Raw genomic sequence first — 19,196 nt, forward strand, 5'->3', positions numbered from 1 at the left:
TAATAGAGTTAAAGAATAAGCCATGTAAATATAAAAATACACAGAGACTGGATTATGTATATCATTGTGTTTTCTTTAATTTTTTTTACTGTAAATGAGCTAAATACAGAGAGACATTTCATTGTAATAGTTGCTAAGCTAAACCAACATATATATTTTAAAGGTATCTTGACTTCAAAACTTGGGCCTAAAGATATGTTGCTTTGGAAAAAAAGAGGTTCTTCTTTTGCTTCCACAGAGGATGAGAATCTGTGGATTCCTTCCAGACTAATTTGGTTTAATGGATCAAGATCCCCCAAAAGGTCTCCATAAACCACCAAATACTCTGCCCAATGAAAAACAGGTTTTTTAAAAAAAAAACTATGCCCAAATTTTGTTTAGTAAGGTTGGTTTACTTTTAAAGGGGATATGATATAGAGATGAATATATTTCATTGGTATGGATCTTAGTCTATTGATACAAATTTGAGGTCAATTTTGTTATACACATCTCTGCTCTTATTTAAGGTATTGTGTTTGTGCAGCTCATTTAAAAATTTAATGTATAGTTAAAAATATAGGTTAATAGATAATCATCTATAATAGTCAATCTTGTAGTCATTTTAGTTAGGGTTTCTATATATATATATATATATATATATATTTCAATTAGATAGGTATTCTTCAAACCTTTCAAAGACAAACAGAATATGGCATTTAAAATTTTAAAAATTTAGGACTTTTCATGACAATGAGACACATCTGCTCCTGGCAGCACCAATTATTTCAAGAGGAAGATGGGCATCAAAGAGGCTCTTTATGACGTTTGCTAGCCATTTGGGCAAGAGACTGCCTTTGCCTGAACTGCTTGATGTTATGCTGTATGAATTGGACTCACAGAAAAATGACTGCTAAATTTGCCTAATGGTGAGATGGTCCTTCAGGGTTCCTGCTTCATGAAAGAGTCTGCCAGACATGCTGCAGAACACAAAAGAAAGTGACTGACAACCTGCCATATAGGCGGAACTGTCTTTAAAATTTCCTGCTTTGTAGAAATGTCTGCTAAATACTATGGGCCTGTAGGCTAAAGATGGATGACCCAACATTACAGAAGAACTTTGGGTGACTATCCAAGCAACAAGATGTCTCTGTCAATTCTAGAGTTTTGAAAGTTGCTTACAATGTACTTCCTGTTTATTTAGGTAATATTATATCCTTCTGGAGTCTTTAATGGAGTTATAATTATAAAAAAATAAATATAAAAATGTAGACTCACAAAGATAAAGTATTTTCCTTAATTTGCTAAATGTAAATAGACTAAATGTTGTAACTATAATTTTTGCTTGATAACTGCTTTGCTATATGTTATCTTGTATGTTAAAGTTAAAACCTTCCTTTTTATTTAGATAGAAAGGAGGAAGTAATGTGTGATTCCCCTCTGTGTGCTGTGAATACCATTGGTTAATGAATAAAGCTATAAGGGCCTATAGAAGGGCAGAATTGAATAAGGTGAAAGTTCCAAGCAGATAAAGAAAAAAAAAGGCAAAGTCAGGGAGATGCCATGTAGCCTCCCGAGGAAAAAGACACCCATGTGCTGGTACCAGTAAACCACGAGCCTTGTGGTAAAACACAAAATAATAAAAATGTGTCAGTTTAAGATATAAGAACTAAAAAGATGCCCAGGCTATTGGTCAAGCAGTGTTGTAATTAATACAGTTTCTGTGTGATTATTTCGGGTCTGGGAGGCTGGGAAATGAACAAGCAGTCTCCGCCTACAATTTTCTCAGCTATGGACAAAGTTACAAGCACAGAGAAAATGACAGAAGCTCTGGGCAAAGGCTGTGCAAAGAGCACACACAGAGGCTTTGGTTGATCTACCATACATAGACAAAATGGCAGGAATGTTGAAAAGAAAGGCCTAACTGTGAGCCACACTGACTAGAATCCAGGACTTCTGAATACATCAGGAGAGCTGTATGTAAGTTCTAGTGCCTGAATAAACACAAATTTCCCACCTCTGTGTAAGGAAAGGGCAGTGTCTGCCAAGAACAGGAAGGGTATGCTCTCCCTGTACTGAAAGTATTGAAAGAGTAGAATCTTCTAGGAGCCCATTTGTATCTTTTTGAACCATTCCTAGGAAAACAAAATCTGGTAAGCCAGCTCAAAGTCTGGACTGGAAACCAGAGCCAATCTCCCAGACTCCTCTGTATTCACCCCTGCTCTCATGGAGAAGGCTAAGTCTTGATGTTCCCACTTTTTAAATATTTGTTCTATCTGTTACCTTACCACATACCTACCATTGTGAGATTATTCTGACTTGTGTCCCATCTGTCCTCTCACCAGAGAACAGTCTCTCCCTGTGCCAGTCAGTCCTTTATCATTTAATATAAGCTAGAGTTATCCAGAAAGGGGAAACATCAACTGAGGAAGTGCCACCTCCCAGCTGGCCTGTAGGGAAGTCTTTGGGATGTTTTCTTAATTGACTTATGTTGGAGGGTGCAGCCTACTGCGTGTAGTGCCACCCTTGGGCAGCTGGTCCTGGTTGCTACAGGAAAGCAGGCTGAACAAGTAAAGAAGAGAAAGTAAGCAGCACCCCTCCATTGCCTCTGCTTCAGTTACCACCTCCAAGTTCCTGTCTGATTTAAATTCAGACTGTAGACTCTAGGCTGAAATAACCCTTTCCTCCCCGGGGTGATTTTGGTCACAGTGTTTACCACAGCAGTAGGAAGCAGGCTAAGACAGCTCCTCTCCATCTCTTTCCACCCTCCGATCCATTTCCTGACCAGAACCGTCACTCCTCAAAACACTTTCATATTCATAAGACAACGGTACTGAACATGATGTCCACTAGGCAGTCTTAATTTCTAATGGAGTAGAATGAGGTAGAAAAGACCAATTATTAGATATTGATTGATTTAGTGATTCACTTACAGCACTGCCAATTTGCTAGACATGGCTTCACTTGCAACATGGGACAGAATGACCTGGAGACATAACTGAAATAATGATTTGTTGCCCTTAACGACCTGATGACTGCCACATAGGCTTCTTGCTGACCGCCATGTAAGCTTCCATAAAATCTTGATTGCTTGCTTACCCACCTTGTGGTTTGAGAGTATAAAATGGGAATACAAATTAGATCCAGCATTGAAGGCTTGCAGGAGCTGTCTTGGTATTGGTCCACCAGTGACCTCTCCTCCCTTCCATCTCAGAGGTGTTGGAGTTCACAGGTGACATCCACCTCCCTTCAGTCTCACAGCTGTTAGAGTACCCGGGTGACATAGCCTCCCTTCTGTCTCACAGGTGTTGGAGTGCACGGGTGACTTCTCCTCCCTTCTGTCACAGGTGTTGGAGTGCACAGGTGACATCGCCTCCCTTCTGTCTCACAGGTGTTGGAGTGCACTGGTGACATCACCTCCCTTCTGTTACAGGTGTTGGAGTGCACGGGTGACTTCTCCTCCCTTCTGTCACAGGTGTTGGAGTGCACAGGTGACATCGCCTCCCTTCTGTCTCACAGGTGTTGGAGTGCTTACTCCAGAGGTTTCCCCCATCGCTAATGAGAGTGGATTCTAAAGATCAAACACTCTCCCTTAACTGGTGCCTAAGCTTTATTTATTTTTATTACATTTACTCATTTATTTGGGGGGGAGGCATGAGTGTGGAGGTCAAGAACAACTGTGGGAATTTGCTCTCTCCTCCTGCCATATGGGTTTCGGGAGTAGAGCTCGGGTTGGCAGGTCTGGGAGTGCATGCCTTTCTCCGTTAGCTGTCTCACAGGCCCTGATGATACTCTGATGTTTGTATAGAATGGTTCACCTCTGGATATATTTTTTTGTGACCTAACATCACAAAGACTGTACCCCTTTGCTCTGAAATACACAAAAGTTTTGCTTGTTGAAGTTTAACATTTTAAAGGGAGACTTAGATTCTTATTTCAAACTCCCTCCTGTGGCTACAGAACTTAAGGAAATAACTATTTGGTACAAATGTGCAATCTTAATATTAGACTGTCATAGCATGGTGAAACTTAGGAATGCAGTAAGGTCCTGAACAGTGGCCAGCAGATGACGCTTGCACACGAGCAAGTGACATGGTGTTTGTCACAGGTGCCTGTGAACTCTCAAAAGCATATTGTAACTTGAAAAACCTCAAGTATTTATTATTTCAATATCAAGATAATCTCATTAAAAGTATTAGCATCACAAAATGCTTCATTTGTAGTGATAGTTTTAAAAATAGTATGACTGATGGCTGGTCTGGTGGCCAGGCTGGCTGAATGTGGAATGAACTGAAACGCAGGCTGACAAGCACTCCATAGGGGTTTCTTCATCAGATTACCTGAACTAGGAAGATCCACATCTAAATGTGGGTGGCACCTTCTGATGACAGCCCAGATACAAGAATACATGGATACAGAAACTGCTTTTTGCTTGCCTGCCCTCCCTCTTGCTGGCAAGGTCCACTGTTGTGGTCCTTTCACAGGTGTTAGAGCCAACTTCTCTGGGCTTCCCCTGGACACTGAAGACCAGCAGCTCTCCCAGAATACTCCAGGCCTGTGCACCACATTGGGACTGCTGAAACATCCAGGCTTGCGGACTGAACAACTAGCGGATTTTTGTTCTCTCCAGTGGGAGACAGCAATTGTTGGACTATGTGACCCAAACTGTATGAGACATTTTAATAAAACACACACATGCACACACACGCTCACACACGCTCACACACACAGTCATAGTCAACATTTCTAGTCCTGTGATGAAACACCATGACCAAAGTAACCTTGGGGAGGAAAGGGGTTTATTCAGCTTACACTTCTACACTGTAGTCCATCATTGAAGGAAGCTAGGGCAGAAACACAAACAGGGCAGGAATCTGGAGGCAGCGGCTGATATAGAGGCCACAGGGTGTACTGCTTACTGGCTTGCTCTTCGTGGCTTGCTCAGCCTATTTTCTTATAGAACCCAGGATCACCACCCCACAGATAGCACCTCCCAAAATGGGCTGGGCCCTCCCACATCAATCACTAACTAAGAAAAATGCCCTACAGCTGGATCTTACGGAGGCAATTTCTCAGTTGAGGTTCTCTCCTTTCAGATAACTCTAGCTTGTGCCAAGCTGACATAAAACTAACCAGCACATATACATTCTATCAGTTCTCTTCCTATAGAGAACCTTGACTAAGATAAAATATCAATTCCTTAAAACCAACTTCAAAACCATAAGGGCATGATGGTCACAAAATCCAGTACACCGCTAACCTCTGGCGAGCAAGCAAGGGGCAGGATGAGGGAGAAACACTGAAGCAGAAAGAAGTCCAGAAGATTATGGTTCTTGAGAATTTGCCTGAATAAAGCCTATCATAATTAGATCCCAAGGTCTCATCTGTGATTTACTTCTAAGAAGCTAGGAAATTCTGCACCAGAAAGCTGAAAACCTCAGAATCTGTAAAACGACTCTTATAATTCAATGTTAGTGTGATTCTTAAAACATTTATAACACAAAATGTGCTGGAGCCTTTCAAAGAGTGAGGGACACAGACAGGGAAGTAAGGAGGGAGGGATGGAAGAAGGGAGGGGGGAGAGATGGAGGGGTGAGAAAGAGCTGTACAATACCTGATTTCCATGAAGGTCCAAGACATCTAAATTTTTTAAATTCTCCAGATTTGAGATTTTCTTGATTCTGAAAATTAGAATAAGTAGAATTGAATAGAAATGTAGTCACATCTTATCTATGAGTAACTCAAAGCCTGCTGAAGCAGAATGGTATACTCATTTTAATATTTAAATTCTTGATCTCCCAGTGAATACACACAGAGCAGTACTGTTACTGCTACTAGGGGAAAGGCGCATAAATGTCTTATTTTAGAGAAAAGCAATTCTACTTCTAACCTTAGAAGCACATGTTATGGGACTGGGGGGGGAGGGGGGGAGGCAGTGCCAGGTACAGTAGCACATGCCGATAGTCCCAAAGCAAAAGGATCACTCGAGTCCAGAAGTTCATCCATTCGGAGCCAGCCCAGGCAACACAGTAAAATGATATTTTAAAATTAAAAAAAAAAAGCGCTTTTTTTTTTTTTTTTGCAATTGCATTGCTAAATTTAAGTAACTCCCTGGTGGTTAGGCCTACCCGTGTTCTTCTCTGCCTTGCTACTCACAGGACACTCTCTGAGCATGAAAGGCTTATTTTCATTGTTCCTATGGACCCCACAGATTCGCACCATAACTACTCAGTAGAGGCCAGGAAATAAAGGAAAGATGTCATCCTTACCAATGCATCTATCATTACTTGTTCCTGCTCTCATTATTTATTGGGTCGAAGAACAGTGTCCACCTTCGTCGATGCTTCCAGAAGCCAATCATCATGCTAGCACAGTACACACTTAAACCTCATCAACAGTTATTGCTTTCAGGCCTCAGCCATCTGACATTATTGCCAAAGCAACAACGACTCCATCACAACCCAATTCAATCCAACTTACTGATAAAAATGGTCTCGCCTCCCACCAGATAGCACTGCTGCATGGCTGTAGCTCTTTTCTCCATTCAGAGAGACTACACTTCCCACAACCTCCTTACTTATCTCTCCTAAAACTTCAGAATCTGTTCTTTGCCTGGAAAACACACTACTGAGAAAAGCACTCGTACTTCATTTCACCCAAACTAGAGCATCCTTGTGGACTCAAAGGCCTTTATCTAAGGCCAGGTACTTCATACCATGCTAGCTAACATCTAAATATTTGGTTAATAGAAATATAAATGAATAGTGAAGTAAATGGAACAGAAAAAGCTTTGATGATTTTTTCCCTTTTTCCCCCCTTGTTTTTGTTTTTGGGTTTTCTGTTTTGCTCCTGATAAGCCTAGAACACTTGGAGGGAGTTACAGAAGCAGAACCATACAGCTTAGGAAAGAGCTGTGCTTTTTTAACAACAATTTGATCTCATGGCTATTAGAGAAGTCGCTGATCCCATTCTTTCATATTCCCAAACTGACAGTCCCTAAAACGTGGTTCCAACTCTTATGTGGATCAGATTCAGCTGAAGAGCGTGCTATAACATGAATGATCGGCTCCTCCTAGTCAGTCTCCTTTGAATTAGCTTGGTCCTCCAGTTGGTTCCCACATTGAGTTAGTCAAACAATGGCCTACAGTTAAGCTACTTATTAAGAAATAGGAGGTGTGTGTGTGTGGTATGTGTGCATATGCACTGTGTGTATACATTCACTCGTGTATGCACGTGTGTGTGAAGGTCAGAGACTGATGTGGAGATATCTTGCTCTGATCACATCTCTGACTTATTTATATATTTTGTTTTTGCTTTTCTTTTTGAGACAGGATGTTTCTCCAAACTTGAAGCACACCATTCTGAGTTCACTGCCTGGCCAGCAAGCCTATCTCCATTCCCCATCACTGGGGTTACAAATGTACATGACCATGCCTGGCATTTTAAATTGGAAATCTGAACTCAGGTCCTCATGCTTGTGCAGCAAGCATCCTACCCACAGAGCCATTTATCCAGGCACAGAATTATGGGTTTAACACTCTGAAACTTACTCTCTGTGGATAACAGAAATTGTCCTCATCCAGAGCACTCAGATCAGAGGCCCAACGGAGGCCACGTGAAGTTATTACAGCAAAGTGGGACTGGAGGTTTTTGGGTAATCATGGAAATGACAGTGAACCTGAGACCTGAGGGCTTAAACAACACAAAGGCAATGGCACTGAAGAAGCTCCACCCACCGGCCTTCTGAGCCTAGAATCTTGCATGCTCTAATTTTCAAAGTTGGAGAAACATGTTCTGACTAACGGGAGGCAGAAAGTCATCCACAACACAGCTGGAGATGCTCAGCCAGGTCCTTCACGCTCAGCAGAGCTCTGCATCTAAGAGTCTGTAGGACTTTTGTCAGATGTCCGGCTAGGAGCACGGGCAGATGTGTTAGGAATCAGAGGCATATGTTACAGATACCTGAGAGACACCCGATCTTGGAGAGTGTAGCACATTTTCTTGTAACATCTTTCCCTTTGATTCATGGGCACTAGCAGTTCAAAAACTGTTTAACAGTGTCTCCGGTGAAAATCCAAATATAGCTTGCAGAACAAGCAAACAAAAAGACAGAGGAGAAGGAGAAGAAAGAGGAAGAGTCTTATTAGATTGTTTCTATTGTAGCAAAATAAGCACAAAGCAGAGGGTGTTAGATCCCTCAAAGTAAGAAACCTTAGGTACTTCAAGAAGGCCAAAACAATGCTGTCTTCTGGGTCAAGATGAACAAATTGCTCCTGAGAAACCGAAAAGTAGAAACAGGCAGAAAGAACAGAGAGATGATTTTAACTGGACGCAACCAGAACCAGCCTTTGAATCTTGTTTACATTAGAGATGGGGATCACAGATATCTCTAGAAAATATCTGCATCTAAGGATGAAAAGGGAGATATATTTAGGCCACTGCACTAAAGAATAAATGTGAGCTAGGCACTTATAACTCAGAACCAGAAAGGAGCCAGGCCTGTGGAGGCTGGTACAGAACACCTGGAAAAGAAAGCCTTAAAGTCAAAAGTCAGCTCCCTCCTCACTTAGCTCAGTGAGCTGTCTGGAAACCTACTCCTGGAGTGTGGTAGTTTTTACACAACTATGCCGATCCATTTGACCACTCCGTTTTCATGTCTCTAAAATGAAAGGACTTGTATGCATAATAAATAAATAAATGTTTTTAGGGCTGGAGAGATGGCTCAGCGGTTAAGAGCATTGCCTGCTCTTCCAAAGGTCCTGAGTTCAATTCCCAGCAACCACATGGTGGCTCACAGCCATCTGTGGTGGAGTCTGGTGCCCTCTTCTGGCCTGCAGGCATACACACAGGAAGAATATTGTATGCATAAAATGAAAGGACTGACTTCTGAGGTCACTTCATACTTTAATATTCTATGGGCTTATAATTTACCAAATTCTCTCAAACTATGTGAAACTTTTTCTTTTATTCTTTTTAACTATGTTTATGTGTGTGGAAGGCCAGTAAGCGCACTGCCCCCAGAGGCCAGAAGAGGGTGTTGGTTCACCTAGAGCTGGAGTTAGAAGCTTTTGAGAACAGGTCTGACATGGATGCTGGGAAATGAACTGCAGTCCAGCATGCACTCTTAACCACTGAGCCATCTCTCCAGCTCCTCAAACTCTGGAATTTATTTTTTTAGTGGAATTCTTAATGCAACATTTGAACTAATAAACTACACTAATAGAAACTTTCAGAGAAACATCAAGGGGTAATATGATGCTAAAATCTGGGACATGACCTTGAGAACACATCTCCAAACACAGCACTTTGAATATTACATAATTTAGGCTGAAATAAAGTAAGAACTCTGGAGAGGCAGGAAGGTCACACTAACCTCCTCCCACCATTTTCCCCTAAGGTCATAAAAAGACTCTCTGACCTACATCACCCAAGAGTACATCCTAAGCCCTTTATAAACAGAAGTAAAGGGAATAAAACAGCCACAGGAAAGCCTGCACTAAGGGCCTTGCAGAGTCGTCCAGAGTACAGCCATGGACAACATGGACATTCCTTCTGCCCACGCATTCCGCTAAGACTGCCCACTAGCCATCAAACGTACAAACACCATGTGACTTTTAATCTGTGTCTTTGGGTCTTCTTATCTGAAGACCACTCTGTCTTCAGATATATATATATTAGGTTATATATATATTTTCTCTTACAAACTGTTCTTTGCTATCAGGATGTCAACCATGAGCTTTGAAAAGGCCAAAAACCAAAAGGTATTACTAATTTTTAGACTCTGATAATCCTTCTTCTAAGGTATTCAAAGTTATTTGGCAAAACTGAATGAAAGTCATAAGTGATTTCAAGGCCATGAGTCAGGAATTGTGTAGCTACTGCCTGACAGAGCTATAGCAAAGGAACTGGGACAGTACACAAACAAGATGTGACACTAAAACATATCGGGGGCTGGGAGGATGGCGCCCCCCCCCCAAGAGCACTTGCTGCTTTTGCAGAGGACCTGAGTTTGGCTCTCAGCACCCTTATCAGGCAACTCACAATGGCCTGCATTTCCAGCTCCAGGGATTTAACGCCATCTTCTGGCCTTCATAGGCACCAGGCACACAGGCAGTACAGAGACATGCGCTCAGGAAAACACACACACATATACATAAAATTCAAACCATAAACAAATATTTAAATAAAACATATGAGAACTACTCTCTGAAAAAGAATTTACCACTGATTTAACAATCGCAAAATAGCAAATGTCCCTCTCAGGTAAACACCAATAAGAATGGCAAGACACGTACAAGCTTCAAGTGAGCACATATGCTTAAAACATATCCTAAGAAATCATAAAGTCAAAGCTGGACTCTTCTAATCACTTTTATCTAAGGCATGGTGCTGAAGCAACGCCATGATTGTCAGACTGGGTATCACAGAGCAAATCAGGAAAGATTTTTTCCAGGGCTAGAACTCAACCCCAGGCTCTTGTGCATGCTCATGCTCAGCCAGTGTGCTACTGCTGACTTCTGCTCAGCTTTCCTCTAGTAATACCTACAGCATTAGTCTGCTGTGACTTACACCTGAACATTCCATGGATTCTATTAGGCTACAAGCAAAAACTGCTTCCACAGGACCTTAGCAGCTAAGAGTGCTGCCTATACAAGCAAGGAACTGAATTTGCATCCCAAACATCCACATAAAAGCTGGGTGCAACAGTAGAAATATCCTGAGGCTCATTGCCTGGCCAGTCTGGTGCCCCGCCCCACATACCCAAAAGGCAAGTTCTAGGTTCAGTGAGAGACCTGCCTCAAGAGAAAAAGGCAGTGACAGAGCAGGACACCAAAGGTCCTCCTCTCATCTCCACATGCACTGTGAGCACCTGCACAGACATGTAAACATATACGCATCTGTTCCTACACACACATGCTCTAATGCACATACACTCGTGTACAGTGCACACTCACACACACCCTGTATACACATACCCTCCCAACACACGCAACACATGCACATACCCACACATGGAGAGAAACTGCTTCACAAATACCTGTTTTTCCCTAAGAGAAGGACACGGAGAGACCTCAGAGTGGACAGCCCACTGATTTCTTCAATCTGGTTATCATACAAGTCCAAGAATATTAACCTCTGTAGATTAGAAATATTCTGGATCCGAGTTATAAAATTGTGCTGAAAATTCAATAAACGAAGGTGTTCTTCCCCATCGATGATAGGACACACAGTCAACTTCTGTCTAGAAAAAAAGATGTAGGTAAGATTCTGAGTCAGCATCCTCTTCCTGCTTCCTCTATCAAATACGATTAAGTAGTATGTTTGTGCACCCAGGCTGTGAGAAAGGAAACATAAGTTGGGGCTGGAGAGATGGCTCAGCAGTTAAGAGTATTTACCGCTCTTACAGAGGACCTGGGTTCAGTTCCCAGTACCTCACAACTCAGCTCAAAACTGCAGTTCAAGGAATTCCAGCATTCTCCTTTGACATTCACGGGCTCAGGAAAGCATGTGGCACACAGACACACACTCAAGCACACATGCATACAATTAAATTAATATTTTTTAAAAAATAAAGAGGTTATTTGGACTACTTCCTGACCCCAGGAAAGAGACCTAAATTTAACCATGAATTGTGTGTGTGGCGGGGGGGGGGGGGGGGACACGACACAATGGACACTGAGAAGGGTAATCACTAAAGTTAAGTCTAAACTCTCATTGTATTTTAAAACGAGTCTCTAATATTAATTTCACATGACATTAATATCAAAAGCTTTCAAATATAATTGTCTTTCTGGGAGAGGTTTAAATGGTCAAACCAAGTCACAAAACCAGAAAAAAAAATGCATTTGGTATCAGTCACTGATGTCAAAATTTCTCTAAGTGACTAAGTCATGGGAGCAAGAACCATACTAACAGGCTTATTTTAAATCACTGACTCACAAAAGTTCATGAGAATGAGAAGAAATCCTGCCATCTACTACAGGGGACACTGCTGGAAAATTCCATGCGAAGCCCCTTAATTGTAAGGCAACCCTTACTGAGCAACTCCTCACGAGGCTGGATGCTGGATTCGATTATCCAACACCAGCTTTAACTCTGCAGAATACTCACGGTTTTCAAGACCAGATGGAATGCAATTCTGTGTGTATTTGGTTGTATTTAAAACAGTGAGCTTCTTCTATCTCCTTTGTGGAGTAAATAAAGTTATGACCCTTGAAGAATTCTCCCCATGTCATAGCATGGTGAAGGAGGAGGGCCTAGGAGATTCTGCATGGAGAGTCAAAGGCTCTTCAAGGGAAACACAGCTCTGGCTGTGCATTAGCAATGCTAGTGTGGTTTGTTAGAAACATCCCTCAGTGACACCTCATGAATGGGAGTTTTGAAGAAAGTCAGCCAGAATGCTATAAACACAGGCCGAATATGGACAGATCAGAGTTCTTGTTGCAATGAAAAAAAAAAGGTTAGTAGGGGGAAAAAGGGAATACTAAAGGTCATAAAGATATCCTGCTTTAAGAAAAGACCCTTAAAGCCAGGCACAGTGGCGCACGCCTTCAATCCTAGCACTAAGGAAGCAGAGGCACAGGCGGGTGGGTATCTGATTTTGAGGCAACCCTGATCTCCATAGTGAGCACTAGGCCAGCAGTGGATAAAGAGTGAGTCCCTGTCTCAGAAAGAGAGACAGATAGCAGGGTGGGGAGGTATGGGGGAAAGAGAAGAGACCAAAATTGATTTAAGAGAGAAGAAAAGTAAAAACCACTGTGCACCAGTTTTGTGTGGATCACATTTAGAATTCATCTCGTGTTTCATACTCTCACAGCTGACATTTCTGTTACATAAATTATAACTTAAATGATTACAGATATGCTAGCTGAAGTTTGTAGCTTTGCTCTTAGCAAAACTTGAATCATGTCCTCTCTGCTCAGTCTGTCTCTCATAGTGAAAGCCTCAACTCCTGTCTTTGCATCAGTTGCTACCCACACAGGAAAATCACCTCCTGTCCTCCTTTTTCAAACTGCTAAGCCTTGAAATAAAGTCACTTTCCCTTACCCCAGTAATACCTGCCACTCCAGCAGAGCAGGAGAGGAAGCAATAGCCTACCCACCCCAGGGGGGCTCTGCTGTGTCTGTAAAAGTCTTGGGTTATGGCACTTCCTGCCCTATCACAGATGTCTGTGGAGGACCATGATTTGACATCTGTTTGCTTCTTGGAACATGCTGTCCTCCTGATATTTTAAGCCTACTTTTAAATCAGTGAGGCCAAGTACTTCTTATGGTTAGAGTCTTCCCTTGAATATTCAGTTCCCTGACCAAGAAGCCACACACACAATAACGCAGAAAACACTACTATTACCCACTGGCTGTCAAACAAGGCTTCCATGGTGGTACCCTGCTGCTGGTCCAACTCTGTTGTCTGCACATATGACAGCGATGGCATCATTGCGGTGCTACCGTCTCACGGCCAGCCTTCAGCCTTCAAAGCAGAGCCAATTTCCTTGGTCCTGACTTTCTTGATAAGCAAGTGTCTATTAATCAGTGCTGGTTTCTCCATTCTAGACACTCAGCCTGCCAAAAACTCATCTTTAAAGCTGTCCAAGCTACCCCTGAGCTACCATAGAAGCACCAGACTTCTTAAATCACAGCCTTAAAAACAGGGCCCCTGCTAATGCCAAGCAACACAAGACTAGGTTTCTGTTCTTGAGTGTGTTTTTAAAGACTGAAGGGGAAGTTCCTACACAATCTTTCAAACATGAAACGCTGCTGGAAATGGTATAAACATAAGGCAGTATTTAGGGTGGGAACTTCAAAATCATGACGCTTTGAGAGATGTTGGTCTCAAGTAGAACTCTGCCTTCAGAACAGGGCCTTTCCCTGGTACTCGCAGAAGAGCTGACTCATTCAGCAGCTGCGTCATGCTAAAGCCAGTTGTGCACAGCACAGATGTTCTGTCTGCTGGGATTCTACGTCCACCATCCCATTACAAATCCCTTCCTGGTTATAAAGAAGGGCACCAAACCTTATACATATTCACTTCTTTCTACAGCATTCATTCAAGAGCACACATTGTACCAGGCTCTCTGTTCTAGGTGCCCAAGAAGACAACTGAACAAAAATCACCATTTATGGAGATTACATTCTAGTAGGTCACAGACAACAAACACAAGTAAATATTTAACATGCTAGAGAACGGTAAACACTAAGCAGGAAAATAAAGCAGAGAAAGGAATGAGCATGCGTAGTTGGTAGGGACTGCATCTGGAAAGACAGTGGGAAGATGACATCAGAGGGAAGACCAGAAGCAAGCAGATGTTGTGAAAGGGAGAAAGGAAGATATGCTCACCTTTCCAGGGTCAGCCTGTCTGAGTAAAGAATTTTCTCTTCAGAGGAACGCTGGAGAATAGGAAATGATGGCATTGATGAGCTCACCAGATTAATATGATCACCTGTTGGAAACGATACACAAATCACTTGATGAAGGCAAATTGTGGCGGCTGTGAAGCTAGAGCCACTGTTTATATAGGGAGCTTTGGAGCCTACAGGGACAGCTTTTCTAGCCATTTCCACAGCTTCCGTACCAGGAGCTGATATTACACTGGGTTGTCTTCTTCTCAATCCTAGCTCTGTGCTCTGTGGGCGCAGGTAGCTTTCCCTTGCTTTACAAGTCAGCTGAATAATCTAATGTGCTCTGGCGCTGTCTTGGTCCCTTTACCGTTCTAACTCCTGAAACTACATGCCAACTACACGATACGCTACAGGATCGCCCCTCATTACCAGATACATTGGGGCCAGCACTATGACAGCCCTGCCGGATTCTGGGCTTTGAAGGTGTCTGAATGGAAGAGTCTCCGAATGCTGACAGGGAGCTTGTGGCAGTTCTCATGTCCAGCCCACAGAGTTCTGTCACGTTTGTTGTGGATGAGATGCATGATGACTTATTACGAGGCGACGGACTTATTACTCTTCCATCTCCTTCAAAATATCAAAAAGTTTATCACAAAGCTACACAACACATGACTTTGCTATAGGATAGACACAGAAAGTAATGTGGGATAGCGGATGTAAACCTCGCATCCTTGTTTGTTCCCTATGCATAGGCCGCTACCATTGCTAGAGAATGCTGCAAAGACAGCAAGTGGGTGTCGACAACTGAGGGTACTGTAGCTGGGACCCAGAGAGGATAGGATACCCGGCGAAGTCTAAAGGCTGTTGGCTGGGTGTTTCTGATAGAAGCTTTTCTTGGAGAAAAACACATAGGAAATGAATAAGCTAGAACAACGTCCAAAAGGACAGACTATAAAAGAACGTGCAGAGCTGCAGAGGGAGCCCGATGGTTAAGAGCACTGGCTGCTACTACAGAGGACCCAGGTTTGATTCTCAGTAACCACACATGGCAGCTCACAACCATCTCAATTCTGGGGGATCCAACTCCCTCTTCTGGCCTTGCTTGTAGTACAAATACACATGCAGACAAACATCCATACCTAAATTTTAAAAATGCTTATAACTACTCTAAAAAGGAGACCAGTCCCTTTGCACGTAGTGTGTCTAGTTAGTGGATGATAAAAGACATCACAGGTGAGATTAGGAAGAGGTGAACACTAAGATATATTCTAAAGAAATAGAAGATTACAGAGTGGTCTGGAAGCAAAGAGGAAAAACTCTAAAAATTCTGAATACCAGAGGCTATCTTCTATATTTGTGTCTGGAAATTGACCATCACTGAAAGTATCAAGGGACAAGGAAGTACCCGATGGAGCAATCGGTAGGATGATAGAAGCCAAGGCTACCTCAGAATTCTGCTGCTTAGACTATCCAAAGAGAAAATCCTAATCTAGAAGTTAATAGACTTTCTGGTCACTACTGATGAGAGCCTAAAATCAAGCCACACACACACACACACACACACACACACCCCTCTTAACTGAAAGTTAGTGTATCAAAATCAGCCAGCCTTCCCAAGTCTACAAGCCAGGCCATCTCATGCTTTCCATCAAATAATCAGAGCTCACATCTCACTGTTCTGAAGAGCATGAAACATCAAGACAGCAAGTCATGCTGTCCCAAGAGGTAAGCACCTAGAACTGACACCATGCTCAGCAACAAACATCAAACATCAGGAACACTTGCTGGCAGGATCCCCAAGCCACAGGAACCAACACACTGATGTGGAGTCCAAAGCCAAAAACAGCTCAAGGATTAGCTACACATAAAGATTAGATGCCAAGGTCAGTGGAACATGATGAAAGGAAATGCAAGGGAATAAAGAATCTCATTTTGTCTAATTAACATTTCATTAGGTTTTTGAATTACTATAAGAACTTCAAGGCAATCTGAGATTTAACAGATCAAAACCTTCCATGACTTGGAATGTAGAGGCAAATAATCAAAGAATAAGTTTCACTTACTCTTCATGAATGAAAGAATTCTATCCTTACATACTTCAGCTCCTCTTACATGCAAATGTCAGTATTTTCAGTTTACCATTGATGTGATAGACACCCTTCCATAGATGCAAAAGACTAAAACGGTTAGTGAAAAAAGTCTTACAATGTACACACAGATCCTGTGAGTGGGACACACAGGAACCTTTGGACAGCCATGTATTTACGTGGGTGTAGTGCTGACATGCGGGTTGCCCTCAGGTGACTTGAACCTTTGGACAGCCATGTATTTAGGTGAGTGTACACTGACATGCGGACTGCCCCCAGGTGGCTGGACATTACTTTTCTGTTACATGTGCCCTGACTTCCCGACCTGATCTGTAAGGTCCCAACAGCTGGTCTCATTTTACATCTCAGCAGAATTTAGATGTAGGAGCCAATCAGGAGATAAACTGTCTTTCCACTTTAGAGGAGCTTAACTGAAAATCTACTTTGCATTTTATTTCTATTTAAAAAAAAAGAAAAAAAAAACAGAAATTTCTGCACTTTAGTGTAAACAGTGTCTCAAAATGATCAGAGGCAAAATGGTCTACAACTGGTTAAAGCGCTCAATGTGGTGTAGGCTCGACAGCAGGTGATGGACACGTGAGAGGGTGGTGGAGGCGGTGGTAGAGACAGCAGGTGGACAGACACGTGACAAGGTGGTAGAGGTGGTGGTAGAGACAGGCAGCCCAGGGAGCAGAGCACACAGCAATGGCTGTCGGCTGAGCTTCATCTTGTAGAACCATCTGATGACCAAGATTCTGACATGATTTCCCACTCCTTTGTCATGAGGCAGGAGTTGAGCATCTCCTCCTCCCTCCATTACTTAAGGGGTCTGATGAGATCGCAGGGCTCACTGGAGAAGCTAGATTTTACCAACCTGAGGACACAGGCTAATGTGCAGCTACTCCCCACGAGGCCTCCAGGAAATCACCTTAGAATTTAAACCTTACAAGTCTGAAGTCTAAACTTTAGACGACTTGTTTTGAGACATGGAGTTCCTTCATTTCGACTGAGAGAACCATGGTTATGTTGTGCCCGTGGCTGCGTGTGGTTCATTTCTAAAGTAATAACTGTCTGAATGGGGTGTGGGGGCTAGATGTGACAGCGCCGTTTATCACACATGGGTCTTCTTGCCCAACAAAGCTTAAATTCAATTTTTTTAAATTTGTTGACTTAAATTTTTTTCCAGAGTTGTATGTTCTAGGTTGTATAAAACTGAGTGCAGAAGTCAAGAGAACAGCTACAACTTGTGTGGCTTCCTTTACATAAAACTGCCCAGACCATGGAAGAGGTGCACTGGGAATGAACAATTCCGCATTTAAGACACATCAAATGAGTGTCTTGTCACAGAGAATGGCTTTGAATGGGACCTTTTAAGAAAAAGCAAATTCAATTTCTTTCTGCCTAAATTTATTTTTATTTTGTATTTTATGGTTCATGGCTCTCATATATGAAACTTTGCCTCTGGGCTTCACAAAATCATTACATCCGCACTATGTCCTCATCAGCAAATATTTGGTAATATTTTATCCCTTATCATACAAATAGTAATTAACAATGATTCCTGTGACTCTAGAACAATGTGAGCAAGTAAGTTTTGTTCACAGCTGAGGGAAAATAAAGACGCTACTATGTACAAATTTGAAAGAAATTCCCAGTGAAGGCTTGGAACAGCCTCAGGCGAGAATCTGCAGCTCCTTGCTGAAAACAGTGCAGAGATCACAGAACACACCCCAGGAATGCACTCAGAACCAAACGAAAGAGGAGGACAGATGCTTCCTGCCAGACAGAGCTAGATTTAGGTGGTGTGAATTCCGGGAATAGACAAAGTCTTGAGCGAAGGAGGTAGGAAAGAAAAAAGGTGGGTAAGGTTATATGGGTCTAAGAGGAAGGCCCAGAGACACCCCACCACATGCACACAAAAAGACATATTAATCAATATTCAAACTACTCAATACTGCCTTCTGTTCATACAGTAATGAAATGGGCCATCGGAGGGCCTGTACTGATCGCCCTCTTATACAAACATCTAGACATGGAAGGCAAATCCACAGGATCAGAAAGCATGCAGGAGGTGGGGCGGGGGCAGCAAGTGCTCCTAAGAGGCAGAGGTGGAACCAGCTATTAACTAGTGTTACTAGACTAGCATACCCCAAATAACTATCTCAACTAAGAGTCAGATTTCCGAAGGAGACTTTACTTTGGTTTTAAAAATATATTTCAGAAGTACAGCAAATCCTATCACCTACCATCTGTTCAAGGGCCGTCTACAAACCACATCGCCACCACCCAACAGAACCACCCTGGCACCGTGAATACACACCCCAAATGCCACCCCAAACTGACCAAGTCAGAATGAGCAAGGGGGGGACGCACCAAGAAGCTGCACTTCTAACAAACTCACAAGTGATTCACCTCAAGCTGAAGGCCTCTAGCAATGAAGTACCTGTGTCTGTGTGACAGCGTGACCGTGTGACTGTGTGACAGTGTGACCGTGCTCCCACAGACGACGCCTTCTTCCTATTCCCACTGTTTTCTTGTTTCCAAAATACTTGTCTTCCCATATCCTCAGATTAGCCATTATTTTTATTTCTAATATATTATCAGAACATTCTTTTCCTATTCTCTATTGTAACCTACATTCAAACTAAAGTAAGTTTCTTGGGTTTTGTTTGTTTATTTTGTTTTAACACATAGGAAGCAATCCACTATGGGGTGTGTGTGTGTGTGGTGTTGATCTATATCACTAATTCTGATTTAAACAAATATCAAACCAATTTTGTAACCACTGAACTAT

At 42.4% G+C, this 19,196-nt stretch overlaps 1 protein-coding gene across 10 annotated transcripts in view; it reads right to left on the bottom strand.

Moving 5' to 3' along the window:
* Positions 1-19,196, bottom strand: part of Lrrc49 (leucine rich repeat containing 49) — a 114,293-nt gene that overhangs the window by 84,740 nt on the left and 10,357 nt on the right. For 8 of the 10 annotated variants that reach the window (XM_050151924.1, XM_050151926.1, XM_050151932.1 and 5 more), the window contains 4 exons: positions 14,745-14,942; positions 14,314-14,416; positions 11,015-11,218; positions 5,591-5,657 (listed from right to left, as the gene is read on the bottom strand). In XM_050151924.1, coding sequence (XP_050007881.1) covers positions 5,591-5,657; positions 11,015-11,218; positions 14,314-14,416; positions 14,745-14,942 — 572 coding nt within the window. The remainder of the gene's footprint in view (positions 1-5,590; positions 5,658-11,014; positions 11,219-14,313; positions 14,417-14,744; positions 14,943-19,196) is intronic. The other 2 variants (XM_050151930.1, XM_050151931.1) reach the window with 1 other exon arrangement.

The sequence above is a fragment of the Alexandromys fortis genome, unplaced genomic scaffold (assembly GCF_014885135.2).
Source record: "Alexandromys fortis isolate MF-2015 unplaced genomic scaffold, M_Fortis_MF-2015_v1.1 scaffold_70, whole genome shotgun sequence".
Taxonomy (NCBI): domain Eukaryota; kingdom Metazoa; phylum Chordata; class Mammalia; order Rodentia; family Cricetidae; genus Alexandromys; species Alexandromys fortis.